General features: G+C 45.6%; 1 protein-coding gene across 1 annotated transcript in view; it reads right to left on the bottom strand.

Moving 5' to 3' along the window:
• The window catches only part of LOC119381770 (Down syndrome cell adhesion molecule-like protein 1), a 156,760-nt gene that overhangs the window by 9,492 nt on the left and 129,390 nt on the right, over nucleotides 1–17,878 (bottom strand). Inside the window, exons 21-24 of the mRNA XM_037649535.1 lie at nucleotides 14,108–14,287; nucleotides 12,769–13,058; nucleotides 5,320–5,398; nucleotides 839–977 (exon numbers count right to left, since the gene is read on the bottom strand). Coding sequence (XP_037505463.1) covers nucleotides 839–977; nucleotides 5,320–5,398; nucleotides 12,769–13,058; nucleotides 14,108–14,287 — 688 coding nt within the window. The remainder of the gene's footprint in view (nucleotides 1–838; nucleotides 978–5,319; nucleotides 5,399–12,768; nucleotides 13,059–14,107; nucleotides 14,288–17,878) is intronic.

The raw sequence follows: 17,878 nt of genomic DNA, 5'->3' as shown, positions 1-17,878 counted from the left end.
ACTGCTGAAGATAAAAAAGCGAATATTCAACCCTGCCAACCTCATAGCCTTCACTTCGAACAAGTAAACGAAGCAGCAATAGTGCCTTAATAGAAGTACTCGTGAACATGACTGACAGGAATGATGTCGTAGCACCACATAAAATACGACGTAGAAACTCGTTATCGCGGGTCTCTGCACAGTTCCGCTATGCACAGAAACTGTTTAAAAAGTCTAGCCTTAACGCCCGATCTCTATAGCAAAGAGGTGCAAAGAGGCGCATTTTGACCCCTTCTTAGCAACGCTGATCTCATTGAAATGATTCAGTTTGTTGAACGTTGTTGTGTGTTTTCTACGTGTTCTGCACTTGTCACGGACTGCGTATGTCACCCTATACTTCATTATACGAATTTGGAGTTGCGTGCTAAGCGTGTCACCAGATAAACCGTCTTCAGTAACGTGATTGTATGGATCGGTAAGCCACTTCATTTTCGATCAGCTTACAGCGTAATAAGAAGACGAGGATGCAAACCAAGGATGTGACGGCACGAGCGCTGACTCTTGATCGAAAATGAACTATAATCAACTAGGCCAGATTTCCCTTCTTGGTAAGCCAGTCGCTACTCCATCATCAGAAGACTTAGAACGGGAAGGGCACTAGACGAAAAAAAGTACACACCCCACACGGTATTCATTGAAGAGCCTCGCTTCCTCTCTGATGGACTTTACGGGCAATGGGTTTCAGGTGTCTTGGTTATAAGAGTCACGGAATAGCCCGTTTTGCAACTGCTATGTACAGCGAATATTGCCATTTCTTTTACGCGAGCACAGATAACGCAGTAAATATTGTATACCTTACCTCTCTGTAGATTTCTGCTCGGCCTTTTGTCCGTACAGGCTGAAATGCTGCCTGGGTAGCCGATCATACCGCGCTTCGGTGGCATTGTATGATGCTCTTTCTAGGAGCAGCTCGTCCCAATGGCCTTCACCATCAGTTGCTGAAAAGAGACCATTGAAAATAGGCCAAAGCTCGCATAAAATGACCAGGTTTTCTAAATGTAGCGCAGCGGGGTTCAGAATATCCTCGGGCCATGTGCACAGATGCCGTCTTTTTTAAGTTTATACCGTGGAGTACTCTTAAAGATGTTTTTTTGTCGGTAATTTCGCAATGTTACCTTGATTATTAGGCAAGAGACTGAATGTTAAAGTATGGTTTCTTTTTAATGTTGTGCAATAACTCCCCAGACTGTAGGTCAGTGCGATTTCATAGAGTTAAAACTTTTTCTGTATTCACGTTGTCTCAGTTAACGATTCTGAAGCTCGAGGTGCTCAAGTGTTTGGCTCAACTACAACATAACGCAGTCTACTTCTGCTGCAGCAGAATTACCTAAGTCCCGAGCAGACACCTTCAAAACTCATGACGTCATAGCCAAGGGTGGTGAGGAAGGGGACGTGACCACAACTCTTTTCTTCTTGCACCTTTTCTGGTTTGACTACCGTCTTTACGCATTAAGGATGCTGCCCTTGGTAATGCCCACGGAGAAAGAAGTATTTGAGGAGGAGAATGTCTAGGTCGCGGCAGCGCGCGAGGGTGGCACGATAGCGTCACGGCAGAATGCGATTTACGCCGAAGAACGACAGATGACGCTTTCGGCCTGTTGCCATCTTTTACATACTCTTCTATGGACGAGACGCTAAAAAATCGTGATTGCGCCTCGTACATTGTAAAATTTCTAAGATTTAGGTCTGTAACATCAATCGCTGGATATGACAGATATTTTAGCTGCAGTTATTAATCTATACTGCCAGAATTATAGGCCGTACAGCGCTTGAAACGAACTGCTAATAGGGGCCCCTGAGAAGACGACTTCTGGCGCCGCATGCACGCGCCTCTCGCTCCTCGCTCGCATGTTGTGTGCGCGCATGCGTAGGTGGCCTTGGGAGGGAAAGTTCCCTTCGCGAATTGCTGGTTTTCTTTCTCTTTAGCGCTCTCAGCTCAGTGGCTTCCGCGCGTTGCGCCGGCGGCGCCGACTCTTCCACGTTTGCGCGCGCTTTTCACACCGCGAAAAGGAGAGTGCTTTGCAGATTTCGACCAGTTCGTCTTCAGGATGGGACGGGAATGTTTCGTGCCGAACTGCGGCAATGGGTACGCGTCCTGCAAGGAGAAGATAATTACCTTTAAAGTTCCTAGTGACCCAGTGAGGTTGGAAGCGTGAGCTCGCGCCATACCAAGAAAGGACCGACAGCTGGCGCCTCGTGACTACGTTTGCGAGGCACTTTTCGGACAGTGACATTGATGAGCGGCGCTATTATGGCGAGCTTGGTGGCGAAGTTCTGATTGACAAACCGAAACGGCCAGTGATGTTACAAGACGCCGTGCCTTCAATCTTTCCGCGCTGTTTCAGCTACTTGTCTTCTGTTCTCAAAAAAAGAGAGCGCGAAATTTCGACCACCTGGGGTTTTGTAACGTGCACCTAAATGTAAGCGCACGGGCCTTTAGCATTTCGCCTCCATCTAAATACGGCCGCCGCAACAACCTAAATCTGAATTGATGGCATATAGGGTAAGTCCCATCATTTGTTGAAATAAATTATACTTAACTCATTGAGTTCACGTTATCAAAGATTATAGATATCGCGTTGTACAAAAAATATCACGGTGGTAATTTTCCTGCATTTGACGCCATTTTTCTCGTTAATTTACCGAAAAAACTTGGAGTGCGCTTGAGCTTCTCCTTTAAGAGTAGAACGTGATAGCGTAATCGGGCCCCGTGCGCATGGCCTTCTCAATTGCTAGCCTCACCGACGCCGACACCGACACCGGTATTTCTGAGAAACGAGCTCTTTAACGCTGTCGCGTTGAAATTTGGAGCCGGCAAGGACGCACAAAAAGAGATCCATTCGGGCGTGAAGCGCGAACGGCGAATCTGCGACGAATGGCCTTGAACCGACGAGCTTCGTCGGAGAGCGCGGTGAGAGGGACGTGCGCATTTTTCCTTCTCCGTTAGCGGACTCTCACGACAGAGGGCGCGTGAGCGCTGTGTCCGATTCCGTGACTTTATTAGGACGCCCGAGCGAGCGCAGTTTCGCCTCCTCAAGAATTCTTGCTCCGTGGTAATGCCAAAGGGCAACTTTGTGACCTTCCCTTTCTTCCCACCACCTATCTTCTCCTTCCCTTTTACCACCCTTCCCCTAAAGTGACGCGGTTGTGGTGTCCTCGACTGAGAGACAGTTACTGTGTCACTCCCCCACCTTTCTATTTTCCATTTTCCATCAAGAACCTCTTCTACTGACGCACACAAAAAATAAACACTTTCCTCTTCAGCGTCATTTGAAAACAAAATGGTAACATAATCTGGCCAGCGTTCATCGCTATACGGGTATGAAAAATCACAAAAAAATCCCAAAGAAGTTATATTTTTTATTAAACAGACTGACATTTATGTGTTTGTTTGTAGTGCGCATTTTAGTTGTTCTTCTATTGCTAGTCTGTAATCGACACACGTCGACACAACGTCAATTCTGAGACTAGCATCAGTTTTCACGAGAAAGAGAGAATAAACGTCTTTATTTGGGTATTATTTATAGGGGCCGCGACACTCATTTTTTTTATCGTAATCACTGTTATGCGGGTTAATCCTTGAGCGTTCATAAACAAGCTGGCGAAATTTTAGCGCATTAGGTCGAGCACATAGTTTGTAATTGAATATTTTACAAACACGCGAGCGGCCTCAGAGTCTGGCAGCACTAGTGCACTCGCGAGCCATGGCATAACAAGCTACTTGCTTTGCGAGCGTCTGCATTCCGACGAACGATTCTCTTCCGGGGTCAGCAGCGCGTGCAATCGAGCTGTTATGGCTTTCTTCAACTTGGCGTTCAAATTGAACTATTTGCAGTGGCTGAAACTTTGGTAGGAAGACTTTGGCAGCACATGACGTCACACACGCCATTGCAAAATGGCGGTCGCTAGCGGTGGGCGCGGTTTATAGCCGGCGACTTCTGGGGCTCATTTTGCACTAAAATATTCTTTTGGAGACCATTTGTGATATTTGCATAGGCATAATTGACCCTCTAGTTCTATTTTTAGCTGAAAACCGCGAATTCTTGCGTGACCGTGTCATGGCCCCTTCAAGCATCGTCTTCGGGGTGGCCTCCCCTTCCAGGAACGATCCATTACGAAACGTGTGGCGATATGCATTAGCATTCGATATGCGTGCGATATGCATTCGATATGCATCCAGCAGTCTTTATTTAAGCGTAACACAGGGAAACTGTATTTGGTTGCCGTGGGTCTTAGCAGCTGCTGGGCGCCAGAAAAAAGAGCACATCCGCACGAGTATCACCGCACCTTATAATCTTAAGCAACTCATTCGTTTTCATCGTTTTTTTTTCTTTTTTGCTAAGCGTTATTTCTGAGAAAATAAGTGCGACATATGCGCCACATCAGGAATTCCAGCGAAACAGCCAGAAGATTACCGGCCTTTCAAGGATGGTACTTTTTATAGGCTCCATTACCGGCTTTTCGCATGGCCGGCATTGATCTCAGAGCTTCGTCATCCAAGCCCACGCGGTACGTGTTCAATCAGCTGATGTTATCTTTTTGCTACGGGGAGAAGCAACTCGCCGGTCGCGCCCGAGGAGAAGGCGTGGATCCTTGAGCTTGCGCCATGGCTGTTGCCTTAATTTAGTCAGTGCGGCGTGCCTGCTTTTAAATATATCTGCAAATAGCCCTCTGGCTATGTCTTCCGTGTAACATTTTGGTGGAGGTGGGTGGAGGTATGAGAGAAAGTAATATAAGAGGAGAGCTTGGTCTTTAATGTGTACGTGTGAACGTTCTGTTCGAAAGTGAACTCCTGCAAGCGAACTGTCCATAGCGATGTTATTTTCTTTACTGCTTTCAATTTCTTATGTGTTATTTTTTTCTTTGCTGGTTTTAACCTTATTCAGGGTAGTCTTTATTCTTATTCAAGGTAGGGTTTGTTCTTGTTTAAGGTAGTAAGCAGGCGACCACGTCCTTACCCGGTGATAATAAATAAAATGCCGTGGAAAGTTTCAATGACAATATAAAATTACAAAATTACCCGCGAAACACTGATAGATAACGAGCACAGATTTCTCTGCAGACAGTGATATGTTCTCCACCACACAACACAACTGGTAAGTTCCTCAGACTTCTGAACGGCACAGTGACACTGGCGTTGTGGGTTAGCAACCGTGCGATTAGCAGTCGCATGATTCCCAATGCTGCTCATCGCAACAGTGTTCCACACACGTTGTTGACAATGAAATTAACGGGACGTGACATCTTTCACCCATCACAACCCAACAGAAAGATACATACTGCCATTTGGGTTTGTTCTGAAGATGGACGTGTAGTGCGGATCTCCTCCGTCAAACTCTCGTGGCATCTGCGCAGGAAACTGCAGGAGAAAAAGGAAATGAAGATATGTAATGAATAGAGATGTTGCGTTCAATAATAGTTATCTGGCTGTTTTCGTGCTTCACACAAGGTGAAAGGTTGTCTGTGTATTGTTTGTTTCATTCATGAGCGCTTAAATATGTAATAGTACGTTGGCTGTTCTTTAAAGGAAGCAACCATACGTTCTAGCTCTAAGTTACACTGTTATTCTATAATTACCCTAATCATTCATACGCAATCACATGGACAAAACATAAGTAGCCAGAAACAATTTCTTTTAACGTGAAAACTTCAGTGTAAACCCGGATGGATCAAAATAAAGAGATGAGACAAACACCGGCGCTGTGCTCATCTCATGTCTTCTTCGTAGTCCCTCCTGGTTTGCTCTGACGTTTTCATTTTAAAAGTTATCTACTAACTAGGCTCAACCGAAAGTTTATAGAAACAATTTCGACCTGGAGTTCGTACAGAGACAATGCCCACCCGCAAAACGTAGAGATATACACGATTTTGCACTAATCGTTAACACATTTCATAAATCAAATGGTGCTTTTTCTCACGTATCAACCGAGATTCCTTGGCATTTCTAATTTTTTTTGTTTTCGAAAGCCCTCGATAAAGTTTCAGCGACTGTGGCAATCTGTGCTTTACAGCGCTCTTCTCCTTCGTCGACTAATGTGTTGGGTTGCCATGAATTCTGGAGAACGCCGGACAATGGTCACCCAAGTAGACATGGGCTTCTCATGGCATCTTCGACAAGTCGCACCAGTAAGTACCTTGACGCCCATGAACTACGATGATTGGACGAAATGGCGCCACAGTGCGTCCCGATGTGCACCAGTGCGATGTGTCGAAGATCCCATCAGATACCACTGGTGGATCAACGAAGGCAATTATTAGGACAACGTATCGTTGGCGTTTCCGAAGACAGTCCCGTATGTATTCGAAGTGGTGCGTTCATTATCAAGATACGTTGTCAGACTCACAGTTTAAACTTCTGAGCGGCGGCGTCCTTATTGCTTTTTATGTGAAATCGCTACTTTATCGCCATGTGTCTGGCATTTTACGAGCCCGGATGCGATGCCAGACACATGATAACGAAAGAGATCATAAGATGTTTTCATGTGTCCTGATAATAAGATGTTTTCACGTTAAAAAAAGTTGATCTTTGCACCGATTCACTATTATTCACCGCAAAAGCCATTATGAAAACGACTCGTCCAGTCGAGTGTCTGTGTGTAGTTCTAAATGCGCAGCATTTCTTGGCGAACCATACGCAGTTTGTATCTATCTATCTATCTATCTATCTATCTATCTATCTATCTATCTATCTATCTATCTATCTATCTATCTATCTATCTATCTATCTATCTATCTATCTATCTATCTATCTATCTATCTATCTATCTATCTATCTATCTATCTATCTATCTATCTATCTATCTATCTATCTATCTATCTATCTATCTATCTATCTATCTATCTATCTATCTATCTATCTATCTATCTATCTCCGGCAACAGCGGCACGTTGCCGGAGCGAATCTCGGAGGCCACTTCATGACACTGACTAGCGCCCACAGGTAGTTTCAGCTTTCGGTGCAGCGGTAAGCGGAACGCCATTCCGCGTTCACGGCTCGAGCTACGAACTCAGTCTCTTGGGTTCCTGAAGCGCTCTGAGGTATACGTATGAGCACAGGCGTAGATTACCCTATTAATGGGGAGTGCACACCTGAAGTTTCTCTCCACAAATGACGACGCTTCGAATGAGTGCATATCGAGCACCAATGTTATGTGCTTTCTGATACCATCTCTGCTCGGGATTCACCATATGAGGTGCCCAGGTGTGTGTTAACTACCTCAGTTACCACAAGGGTTAAATAGTGATCTTTGGCATTAGTTGTCGGGATAGAGATGTGCCACTAGGTATCAGCGTGGGCGCATCCACGTCAAACGGTGCTGTAGCTGCGAAACACAAAATGACATTGTGCAAGCTCTCGTATATCAATGTACAATAAATGATCAACCATACTCCCGTGGAGACATGCTTAACTTTGGTTTTATACAGATTCCTATGCCGGATGGATCAACCATGCTTTTAATCATAATCATGTGTTGGCAACGATAGGACATGGCACTAATATTATACATTATGAGATTAGTATAGTTGGTTCAAGTTTATCTTATCAGCAAGAAAAAAAAAACTATTTGACCCGTGGAAAAGACTTGATTAAATCGAGAGAATTACACAGTTCTGAACAACGGCAAAAGAAATTAAACTTCGTGCACTGGCTGTGCTCGGGTAAGGTAGCCGTGTTCTCATTTGTCAGCGAAGCAGCGCTATGGAGTTAAACACAATGAAGAAAGTGAGTGTTCATGTGTGCCTGATTACCTGTGCTTGGCTTAAACAAACGAAAGACTGAAAAAGAGGTCTGTGTCCTTTCCTAATGAAACACGGGAACTTAACCATTAGCTTGGGAAATGACTCCGTCTATGAGCTTAGTAGCGTGCTGCTGAGTACGTACCAAAAGTCATCGATGATCAAGCGCGCATCAGTGGCAAAACAACAACCAGACTAAAGGCGCTCTCCCGCGCCCAGCACTGTCGGACACTCGCTCATCCGCGGGCTTCGGGAAGTTAATGAAACAGGCCTCAGTTTAGTTTGCGAGGGGTTGCATTAGATTGCTTCCGGATCACACGCGTGCACACGCGCAGTAACAATTTCCTTTTTTTCTATCTATCGGGAGTTAAATTTGTCGAAACTTCATGCATGGTTTAATTGCTTTTTTTGCTCCTTTACACCCTGATATCACTTGGAAGCGGACCTAGACATGCAAACTCGGTTAACATGTTCAATACTAGATAAAAATCTATCTATCTATCTATCTATCTATCTATCTATCTATCTATCTATCTATCTATCTATCTATCTATCTATCTATCTATCTATCTATCTATCTATCTATCTATCTATCTATCTATCTATCTATCTATCTATCTATCTATCTATCTATCTATCTATCTATCTATCTATCTATCTATCTATCTATCTATCTATCTATCTATCTATCTATCTAATCTTATCTCTAGTCTCCCTAATCTAGGCTCGATGGCTTAGGTTGCTTAAAATGCTTGATGCCCGTGTACTTATATGTAGGTGCACGTTCAAGAACCCCAGGAGGTCAAAATTTCAGGAGCCCTCCACTACGGCATCCCTGATAATCATATTGTGGCTATGGGACGTTAAACCCCAACAATTATTATTCCGTCTAGCTTTAGAGCACTAATAGCTGTACTACGCTACAAAATGCTGTGTGCATTTCGAATTAAAAAAAGAAAAAGAAAAGAAGCCATCCTTTCGGTGTGCGCGAGCTTCTTAAAGCAGTGAAGTTGAAGCTAAATCTAGCTATGTGTGAGTATGTACGGTAACTGAGGCGTTCCGTGGTGCCCTTCGAAAACAAGACAGAATCTCTACGCATGCTATCACAAATTTTCATGCTACACTGAATGACGTTAATGGCCAAAGTTGTAAAAGTCAGAGATCGTTGTTCCCGATGAAAATATTGGACTGAGGTGAGTATTCATGACGCGATCTCCAAAAATATTTGCCAAGAGTTCGGGGTTTTTCAAAAAAATCGGTAAAACGAAACCGTGCATATTTTTGTTGAACATCCTTGACGTGGCACGCCTTGTGGTGCCACAGCGGCGGTAAGGTCAACTAAGGGCCTTCCGGCGTGGCCTCTGTGATTGGTACCGGTGCGCTGCCGGTGCCAATCACGGAGGCCACGCTTCTGGCGTGTTCGGGGAACGCAACAAGCCGCATCTTTATTTTAAGCACGCGGCCACGGTAATAAAGTTCCGAGGGTCTGTTCCACTGTCGCTAAGATGACTCGAAAGTGAAAGCACCCGTTTCGCCCGTCCTGCCTCATTTCGTGTTCGTCGAGCGTCTTTTGGCGTTTCACACCGCTTTGGCCTGCCACACCATCCACAAGGCCCTGAATCAGCGTCTTCTATCGCGCGTACCTTTGGCGTTACTCCATCGACGTCAGTTAGCCGAGTCACGCGAACGTGAACGCCGCTTTTATGTCGCGAACCACACTTGACTGGTCACGTGATATTTTGTACCATTTCGTGTCGTCCCCGCGGTTTTTGTTCACGTCCCCGTTCGCAGGAGGCATATAAGGGTTTGGCCTTAATAACAACTATTATTCTGGTACACCATAGAGTTTCCTACAATTATCTAGAGGGAACTCTGGCGCTGCGATTGTGCAGCCACTATGGGAATGATAGGTAGTACACGGACTTGCCTAATCTTCGTGCTTAGGGCTTCGAACGCACTTGTGGCTTTGTTTATTGCTGTGCTTTAGCGTTCGTTTCGGATAAAAGAATGGACCGTTGTGAACTTCGTGACCAGGTTTGAATTGGAGAGCTTAAAAAGGTTGGAGTGGTGAAGTGGAAGTGCTGACTTTTTCTGAACTGAATATGGCGACAAAGCGGATGCAGGCGACGTGGAGCCAAACGGAGCCAAAAGAACGAAGTTTACACAAATCCGTGTACTACCCATCATTCCCATGCTGGCTGAAGCGCCATGCATTGCAGCTCCCATAGACACTACAGCGCCAGAGTTCCCTCTAGTGTTTCCATAGGAAACTCTATGTAGTACACTATAATAACAGCGGTCCTCGTGACCTTAAGTGCTACGGGCAAATAAACATCGGGCAAACGACATGTACAGGCAGCAAGGGTGTTTAAAAACACATGGCTGATCCCCCCGTCATAGGAATCGGTTATAACACGAAAGTGAAACGTGTCCTCACAGAAGTAGTGCTTATTGTGTAGTGGCATATGAGAGCTTGTACAATGTCTATTGATGTTTGGCAGCTATAGCACCGTTTGACGTGGGTGCACCCACGTTAATTACTAGTGGAACATCTCCATCATGGGGACTAACGCCCACGGTCATGATTTAACTGTTGTGGTAGCTGAAGTTGTTAACGTATACCTGGACACAGCGTATCGTGAATCCCGCGCAAAGATGACATCAACAAGCACAGAATAAACACTGGCACTCGATATGCACTTGTTGAAAACGTCGTCACTTAAGGGGAGAAACAGCACGGTGTGCGCTCCCGAGTAATAGGGTAACCTACGCCTGTGTTCATGCATACGCTACCACACTGCGCTTCAGCAGCATGGGCGCAGAGGTTCGTAGGTGGAGCCGCGAGCGCGCGCAGGCGTTCCACGTCCCGCTAGCCTCTGTCCCGCTTCACCAAGGCACAACATTCAGCCGTTAACATCGTTGCCTTTCTGAAGCGTTTATTGCAGCAGTTTTATTAGTTGGTGCTATCGCACTCGAAGCAGTCAACTGCGGAGAAGCACCGTTGGTGCATGTGGAAGCTGCACTGAGCTGTCGCACGCTAACACAAAGCGAAAGGCAAAGAAAGTAACTGGGTCTAGGATGACTCCCCGATACTAGCGCGGCCAGTGTTTTTCGCTGGTATCGAGACGCTTCAAACATGGCCTACGAGGTTGCCCGCCGGCAGGTTTCGCCGGCGCGCAATCTCGGAGGCCAAGCTTTAACTGCGTCGTCACCGAATCGTTCCGCATCGGCGCTAGTAAGTGTCATGGCGCATTACTTCACTGCACCGCTCATAGACTGCGGCACCGTCCCACCCCGCCAACAGAGAGCACCGTGCGAGTTCGTGGAGTGCTGTGCACCTGCCTCGGTAGCGCAGTCGCTAGTGCGCTGGGCGTTGATCGTCGCGGACCGAGAGGTCGTAAGTTAGATTGCCAGCGGCCGAGCTTTTTTTCTTTCTCATCCGTTAGTGTCCATTTTATCAACGCCATATCCGCGACGGAAATACGTCACTAAAGTCTTGGTGGACTGTTCAACACGGAAATTTGGGCTAGTTGGTGGGTGTGGAACTTGTGTATCTTAGCAGCGCAGTGGAACGAACACAATAGAAAGGCACACGTAGACAGGATGGTCTACGTCCTGTCTACGTGTGCCTTTCTATTGTGTTCGTTCCACTGCGCTGCTAAGATGCACAAGTTCTTGGTGGACCCCGGCATAAAAAAAAACTTTCGTGTTAAAAAAAAAATCAGGAGCCCTTCCACTACCGGGAACATGAGTGCAAGCGAAGCTTGGCGTGTGCGTGGCTAACACACTACTTTTCTTTCTTTTATTTTCTTTCTATCGCATTGCGCAATGCTTTCTCCAACTGTTTCCCTCGCTCCATGCTGATAACTAGACCTTCATCCACGTTCTTATCAGCACAACACTTCAGTTGCTACAGGCAACAACCGTAGTCATGGGTTCATATCCAGGCAACAATCGTGAAATAATAAGTCACCTGGACGAAAGGTCAGATTGCCATATCAGAAACAGCTGATTGCTGACAAGCCCAGGATCTAGAGAACTACAATTACTAGAAAACGACGCATAAAAATAGGCATTCAACCAGCGCACCTTCGAATGCCGCATTTCTGTACGCTCGCTGGCGCAAAGTGTTTCGCGTGTGACGCCTGTACTGAGATCTGTGGGGTACACAGCTTCGCTTAAAAAATATCGAGCCGAGTTAGGGTACTAGGTCCCCTACTATGGGGGAGCGGTAAGCCGTCCCGGTACATAGAGAGCGCTGATGAAGTTATAGGCAACATGCATCGGAATACGCGTACTGCTCTAAGCTCTCAAACAGAACCGCTACTGATTCACCGAGTCCACAATGAAGATATTTCTCAAGTAATTCCTCGTTTAAAAATGCCAGCATAGTTTACTAGCGCTGGTCAGGTTCACTTCATTTGTGAAGTATTTCCTGTAACATAAAGTTTGCGTCGTCCACCCTTGCACTCAATTTCCCACGTAATCGCAGCGTAATTAATGAGCTCACTCACATGCATCCAGCGTAGGCGCGCGAAACCAAGGCTTTAAAGTATGCAATGAAAATGTACTAGTTGTTGGATCGCACCACAAATGAAGAATGAGACCGAAGATCAGTGGGCGATCACAGCTCACCTCGTGATTGTCTTAACACGTGCTCTTGGGCGAGTTGGTTAGGCGTGCTAGCTTATGGCAGAGCACCAGAGCACATTGTAAACAAGGATGACACAGGACATAATAGGCAAGCATAAGCGCTGGGTACACACATGTGTGTGGTGGCTTAGGGAGACCAGAGGTAGAGGGAACCGCCGCGAGGTGCCTCGTACTAGCGCTTATGTTTGCTATTGTTATGTTCTATGTAGTCCTGGTTACTCACGTGCAGTGCCACCAGTTATTATATGATTATCTTCGTTTTCCTTTGTCCTTCGTCGTCTTTTCTAGCACCTATTGCTGCCGGAAGTAGATTCAGATGTGATCACGAAAGGAGCACACCTGTTTGGGCGGGAACGGCACGTCGTAGGTGTGTTCAGGTCGACCGGTGAGTGGACCGCCGTCGCCAGCAACGCCTCCACCGCCACCACCGCCCCCCATGGCGGCGTTCGGATGACCCCGGTGTGCGCCGCCCGAAGGCGAGTCCGCGTCGCCGGAGTACACCGATATGTGCGTGGTGGCGTAGGGAGAGGGGAAGTAGAGGGGGTCGCCGCGCGGTGCCTCGTACACCTTCTTGCCAACGGACGTCATCGAAATGGAGTCACCCTTCATGTCGCCGCCACACGCACGCTCTGCAAAGTAGAAGTAGGAGAAGAGGGGACGATATTTCAACAAACGCGAACTATAGAGGTCGCCCAAAATTCGCATGCAGCTTGCTGGTTTCGTAGCGTGAGGAAAGACAAGTTGATCTCCAGCAGCAAAGAATAAACAAACTACGAATCAAATCTTATATAGATACTATGGGATGCAAACATCCCAGTTCGAAGAAACAATTTTTTTCGTTGCTCTGATCTTCTACAGCTTCCTGCTGTACTCGGGCGAAAACTGCGCAGTCGAGAAACTCGACCAGTTCTGACAAAAAGTTATCACACTAGAATTGTTGGTAAGACAAAATTTCACCTTATACCGATATTTGGCGTAGCATCAGCAAATGCAGGTGGCCGATGATAGGGGGCGCTACTAAAGAAAAAGGTTGGGAATTTGGCCCAGTAGAGTATTAGCGCAAAAAATACGCATCATTTTGGCTACAGCTTCGTGCGAATTGGTGAAATATTTCCGTGAACTGCTGGTACATCATTCTGTGTGTGTTTCGTATAATATTATCGATGTTAGTAACTGCCTTCCTATTTATTTAGTTGACAGGCTTTGGATTGAATGGTAGGACTCAGCATTCATTTTATGATGTCCTCAATAGAAATGGATGGACACTCGAAAACATGCTGGTGTAAAGTATGACGGTATATTCCGTTGAAGTAAACTTCGGTATGTTTTAAGCGCCTGTGGAAAACAGTTTGTGACGATTTGTGATGGTGCAATAACAGAGAGGTATAGTGAAAGGAGTTGGGGATATGTGGCAATGGCACGAGTGAGCGTTAATAGTATGACAACGCGTTTCTTGCTGTTTCGAAGGCCCTTATACGGACTGTCCACCTGATGCTTGATCTAGCTGCGCAACCTGTCTCTGTCTGTCGAACTCGGGCAACGTATTTGTGCCATATGGTCGTGAAACAACCCGATAGTAACAGGCAACAGGTTCTGCAAAAATTATCCATGAGATGATACGCTTATGTAAGGTCACATGGTTCATGCGGAGATTTATAACTAGAGTTCAAAAGTTTACCAGAAACTTGAGCCGTGGCGCTGTAGTCGTGAGTTCTGGTGCGGCGGTTGCACATCATGTAGACTACGGCACCGATGACCAGCACAACGACGAAGGCACAGATGATGGGCACCACAAGGGTCACGCTCCGAGGAAACGCCGTGCTCTCTTCGGGGTGCAGAGTCATCGGTGGTATCGTGGCTGTAAGGAGACAGAACAAAAGTAAACCATGCTGAAACTTGTTTCCTGTCTGAATATCGGAACAGGCCTTCTATCAAAACCTCGTCAACCTGTTTTAGGCGGCATATCTCTGTTTAGTCCACCTTGTTGCGTATCTCTCTTCTTTTGCTTAAACAAGCATAAGAAGACGGCAAGAGCGCTAAGGGAAATATCTCCACAAGAATGTTTCTTTTTCCTCTTCTCTACCGCTTGATTTTATAATTACGATGCTTAAGTTTAATTACCTGGTTGACACAACTTCAAGTTTGCTTTCGCTTGTTTTAACACACTTGATCACGTAGTCTGGCTTTCTGTCCCTACTGAACGTTCCACTGTTTACCATGTACTGCCTGTTTGGTTACTTGCTCTACGCTTTCTGAGGCAGGAATGATACTCTAAATGTATGTGAGGTCTCCTAAGAATTATGGCTTTGTAACAGCTAGTGGCAGCCGTCAAAGAGGGTATGTCGTGAGGTGCATATAAGTTACGCTAATTACGCGCAGTATTTGTAAGAATTTCGCTGCCTCCTTCAATCATCACACCAGTGATCATCCTGTTGTGTTGTTCTGGCGGAAGCGCCGCTTTGTCGTGCACATAACCAGCGCCTGAGTTCTTCCAGCTGAAAATGCGGGTTTGTAAGTCTTACCTGCTGGTGCACATAATTTAAACTGAATGTTTTATGCCATATCAGAAGTTATACTATAGAGGAAAGTTGGCTTATATGTATACAACTTGTGTGTTCTTCATCTACTATAACGGAAAGGAGTGACGCAAGCAGCAGTCAGCGTTTTAACATGATAAGCTAACTACATAACCATCACCCAAGAACAGGGACCGATAGGTGGCTGCAGCTTCGAGAATTTGCTTTCATTACAATGCTAGTACTGTACCAGGTACATTTTATGGTCACATAACATAGGCTTAAGGTCTTGTTTTCGTCCTGAGAAGTTGGGAGAACGGTTATTGTTATTAACCCATATATGTCCAGTGTCCTACATATAGGACGCTTCTTTGATGCACTCTAACATCGCTATTTCTGGATGGATGGATGGATGCTATGAGCGTCCCCTTTATAACGGGGCGGTGACATGTCTGCCACCAGGCTCGAAGAATAAAAAAAGAAAAAAAAGAAAAAAACTTCCTTGTTTCATGTTGTCCTAATGCCTTATCTACATTGATTAAATCTATGTTATTATAACAAAAAAATATAAATTCACAGTCCATCTCTCTGCCTCTTAAGGCAGAATAACCTTTTTTCCCCCAATTATTTATTTTTGTACTTTATCTCTACTTTTCTGCCACCAATACTCTAACCGTCTCTTACTTATTTCTATCGCGGACGTGTTCAGCTTTCCATTGTTGTCCCTAAAACCCAAGGCTTCATGTAGACTCGTGCCCACACGTATACCTGGGTGAATATCGCCACATTCAATCAGTACATGTTCCATCGTTTCCTTAGTTCCCCCGCAGCATGTACATAGTTCTTCTTCGTTACTGAATCTCGCTTTATAACTACGCGTTCTCAGGCAGCCCGACCTTGCTTCAAACAGTAAAGCGCTTCCCCTTGAATTATCATAAAACCTTTCCCTCCTTATTTCGTTTTTTCCTTTTCGGTAGTTACTCAGAGCCGGCTTCTTTTCCATCGCTGTCATCCAATAAGTCTTCTCCGCCTCTCTGACCTTCCGCTTAATGCTCCTTGTTGCCATATCGCCCGCACTGCCAGCCGTATATTTATTGGTGAGCCTCCTAGTTCTTTTTCTCCACTGCGTGTCAACGCTTTTTCTATACAAATACCTGAAAACCTTCTCTGCCCATCTACTCTTCTTCATTTTCCTCAGCCTCTCTTCGAATCTCATTTTGCTCTGCGCTTCCCTCACTTCAAAGCCTGTCCATCCCATATCACCCTTCACCGCCTCATTTGTCGTCTTCCCGTGAGCGCCCAAGGCGAGGCCGCCCACCGTCCTTTGATTTACATCCATTCCTGATTGCACCTCTGACTTCATGCACACCACTGAGTTCCCAAATGAAAGCCCCGGAACCATCACACCCTTCCACAGCCCTCGAAGCACCTCGTACCTATTGTATCCCCATAAAGCTCTGTGCTTCATAATTGCAGCATTCCTCTTTCCCTTTGCTACCGATGCTTTCTCTTGTACCTCCATATATCTATCCCCCTCATTTACCCATACTCCGAGGTACTTGTACTCGCTTACCCTCGGTATTTTTTGGCCCTGTATTAAGACCGTATGGTCTCCGTGATCATTGAATATCATCAATCCACATTTTGTTGCACTAAATCCTAGTCCTAGAGCCTCACACTCCCTTCCGCATATATCTGCCAGTCGCTGTATATCATCTTGACTCTCCGCAAATAAGACAATATCATCAGCATAAAATAGACCTGGAAGCTTCTGCTCAACCATCGCTCCGACCTGTTTGTGTGACAAATTAAATCCAATGTTGCTACCTTCTAGCGCTTTTTCCATCCTCGCCATGTACAGCATGAATAACAGCGGGGACAAAGGGCATCCCTGTCTCAGCCCCTTGCTCATTTCAACGCTGTCCTTGCTACTTATTCCTTCCCATTCTATACAAACTGTATTTTCTCGGTATATTTCTCTCAAAAGCTGTACACAGTCGTCACCTATGCCCACTTCCTTCAATATATCCCACAAAATTTCCTGATTAACGTTGTCATACGCCCCGGTGATATCTAGATAAGCTACGTATAAGGGCCTGTTTTCTATTTTAGATATTTCTGTACACTGGGTAAGAACAAACAGATTATCGTCTAACCGCCTGTCGATTCGAAATCCATTCTGAAGTTCTCCCAAAATATCATTTTGTTCCACCCACGCTTCTATTTTTAATTTTACTGCCTGCATCGCCAACCTGTATAGCACCGATGTAATTGTTAGGGGTCTATACGAGCGAATGTTATCTTTTTCTCCCTTGCCTTTATAGATTAAGTTCATTCTACTTTTTCGCCAACTGTCTGGTATTTCCCTCTCCTGTAAGCACTTTTCTACGGCTTTCAGCAGTGCTTCTTTAGTGTTATGTCCGAGTTCGTTAATGAGGCTGACGGGAACCCCATCTAAGCCCGGAGTAGTGCGCTTAGGAATTTTTCCTTCGGCCTTCTTCCAATTGAAATTCTCTAGTACTACATCTTCGTCGGTTGCTCTCCTTTGCGTACTTTTACTCACCGGGGGAATCCCCTGGGGGACCTTTTTAAACGAATCGGCTGTTATCTTTCGAATGTAACCTAGCGCTTCATATCCTTCGAATTTATTTCCTCCTTCATCTACCATATGTTGTTGCATTGTGACAGACTTCCTACCCAGCGCTTTTAGGTGGCTCCAAAATATCCTAGGCGCGGCCTTCTTCTTTTCGCGAATCTCTGTCATCCAGCGTTCACTTTCACCTTTAATTTTTGCCTCGACTAATTTCTGCACAATGGATTTTTGCTCTAAATATATTTCCCATATTTGGTTAACTTCGTCCTGTGGCCGCTTCTCCTTTTTTGCCTGTCTGTGCTCCCGTGATGCCTGACGTCGCATCTCGATCGCTTCCCGG

The sequence above is a fragment of the Rhipicephalus sanguineus genome, chromosome 2 (genome assembly GCF_013339695.2).
Source record: "Rhipicephalus sanguineus isolate Rsan-2018 chromosome 2, BIME_Rsan_1.4, whole genome shotgun sequence".
NCBI lineage: Eukaryota > Metazoa > Arthropoda > Arachnida > Ixodida > Ixodidae > Rhipicephalus > Rhipicephalus sanguineus.
Note: the sequence above shows the minus strand (reverse complement) of the source record. Positions and strands in the feature narration are given on the sequence as shown.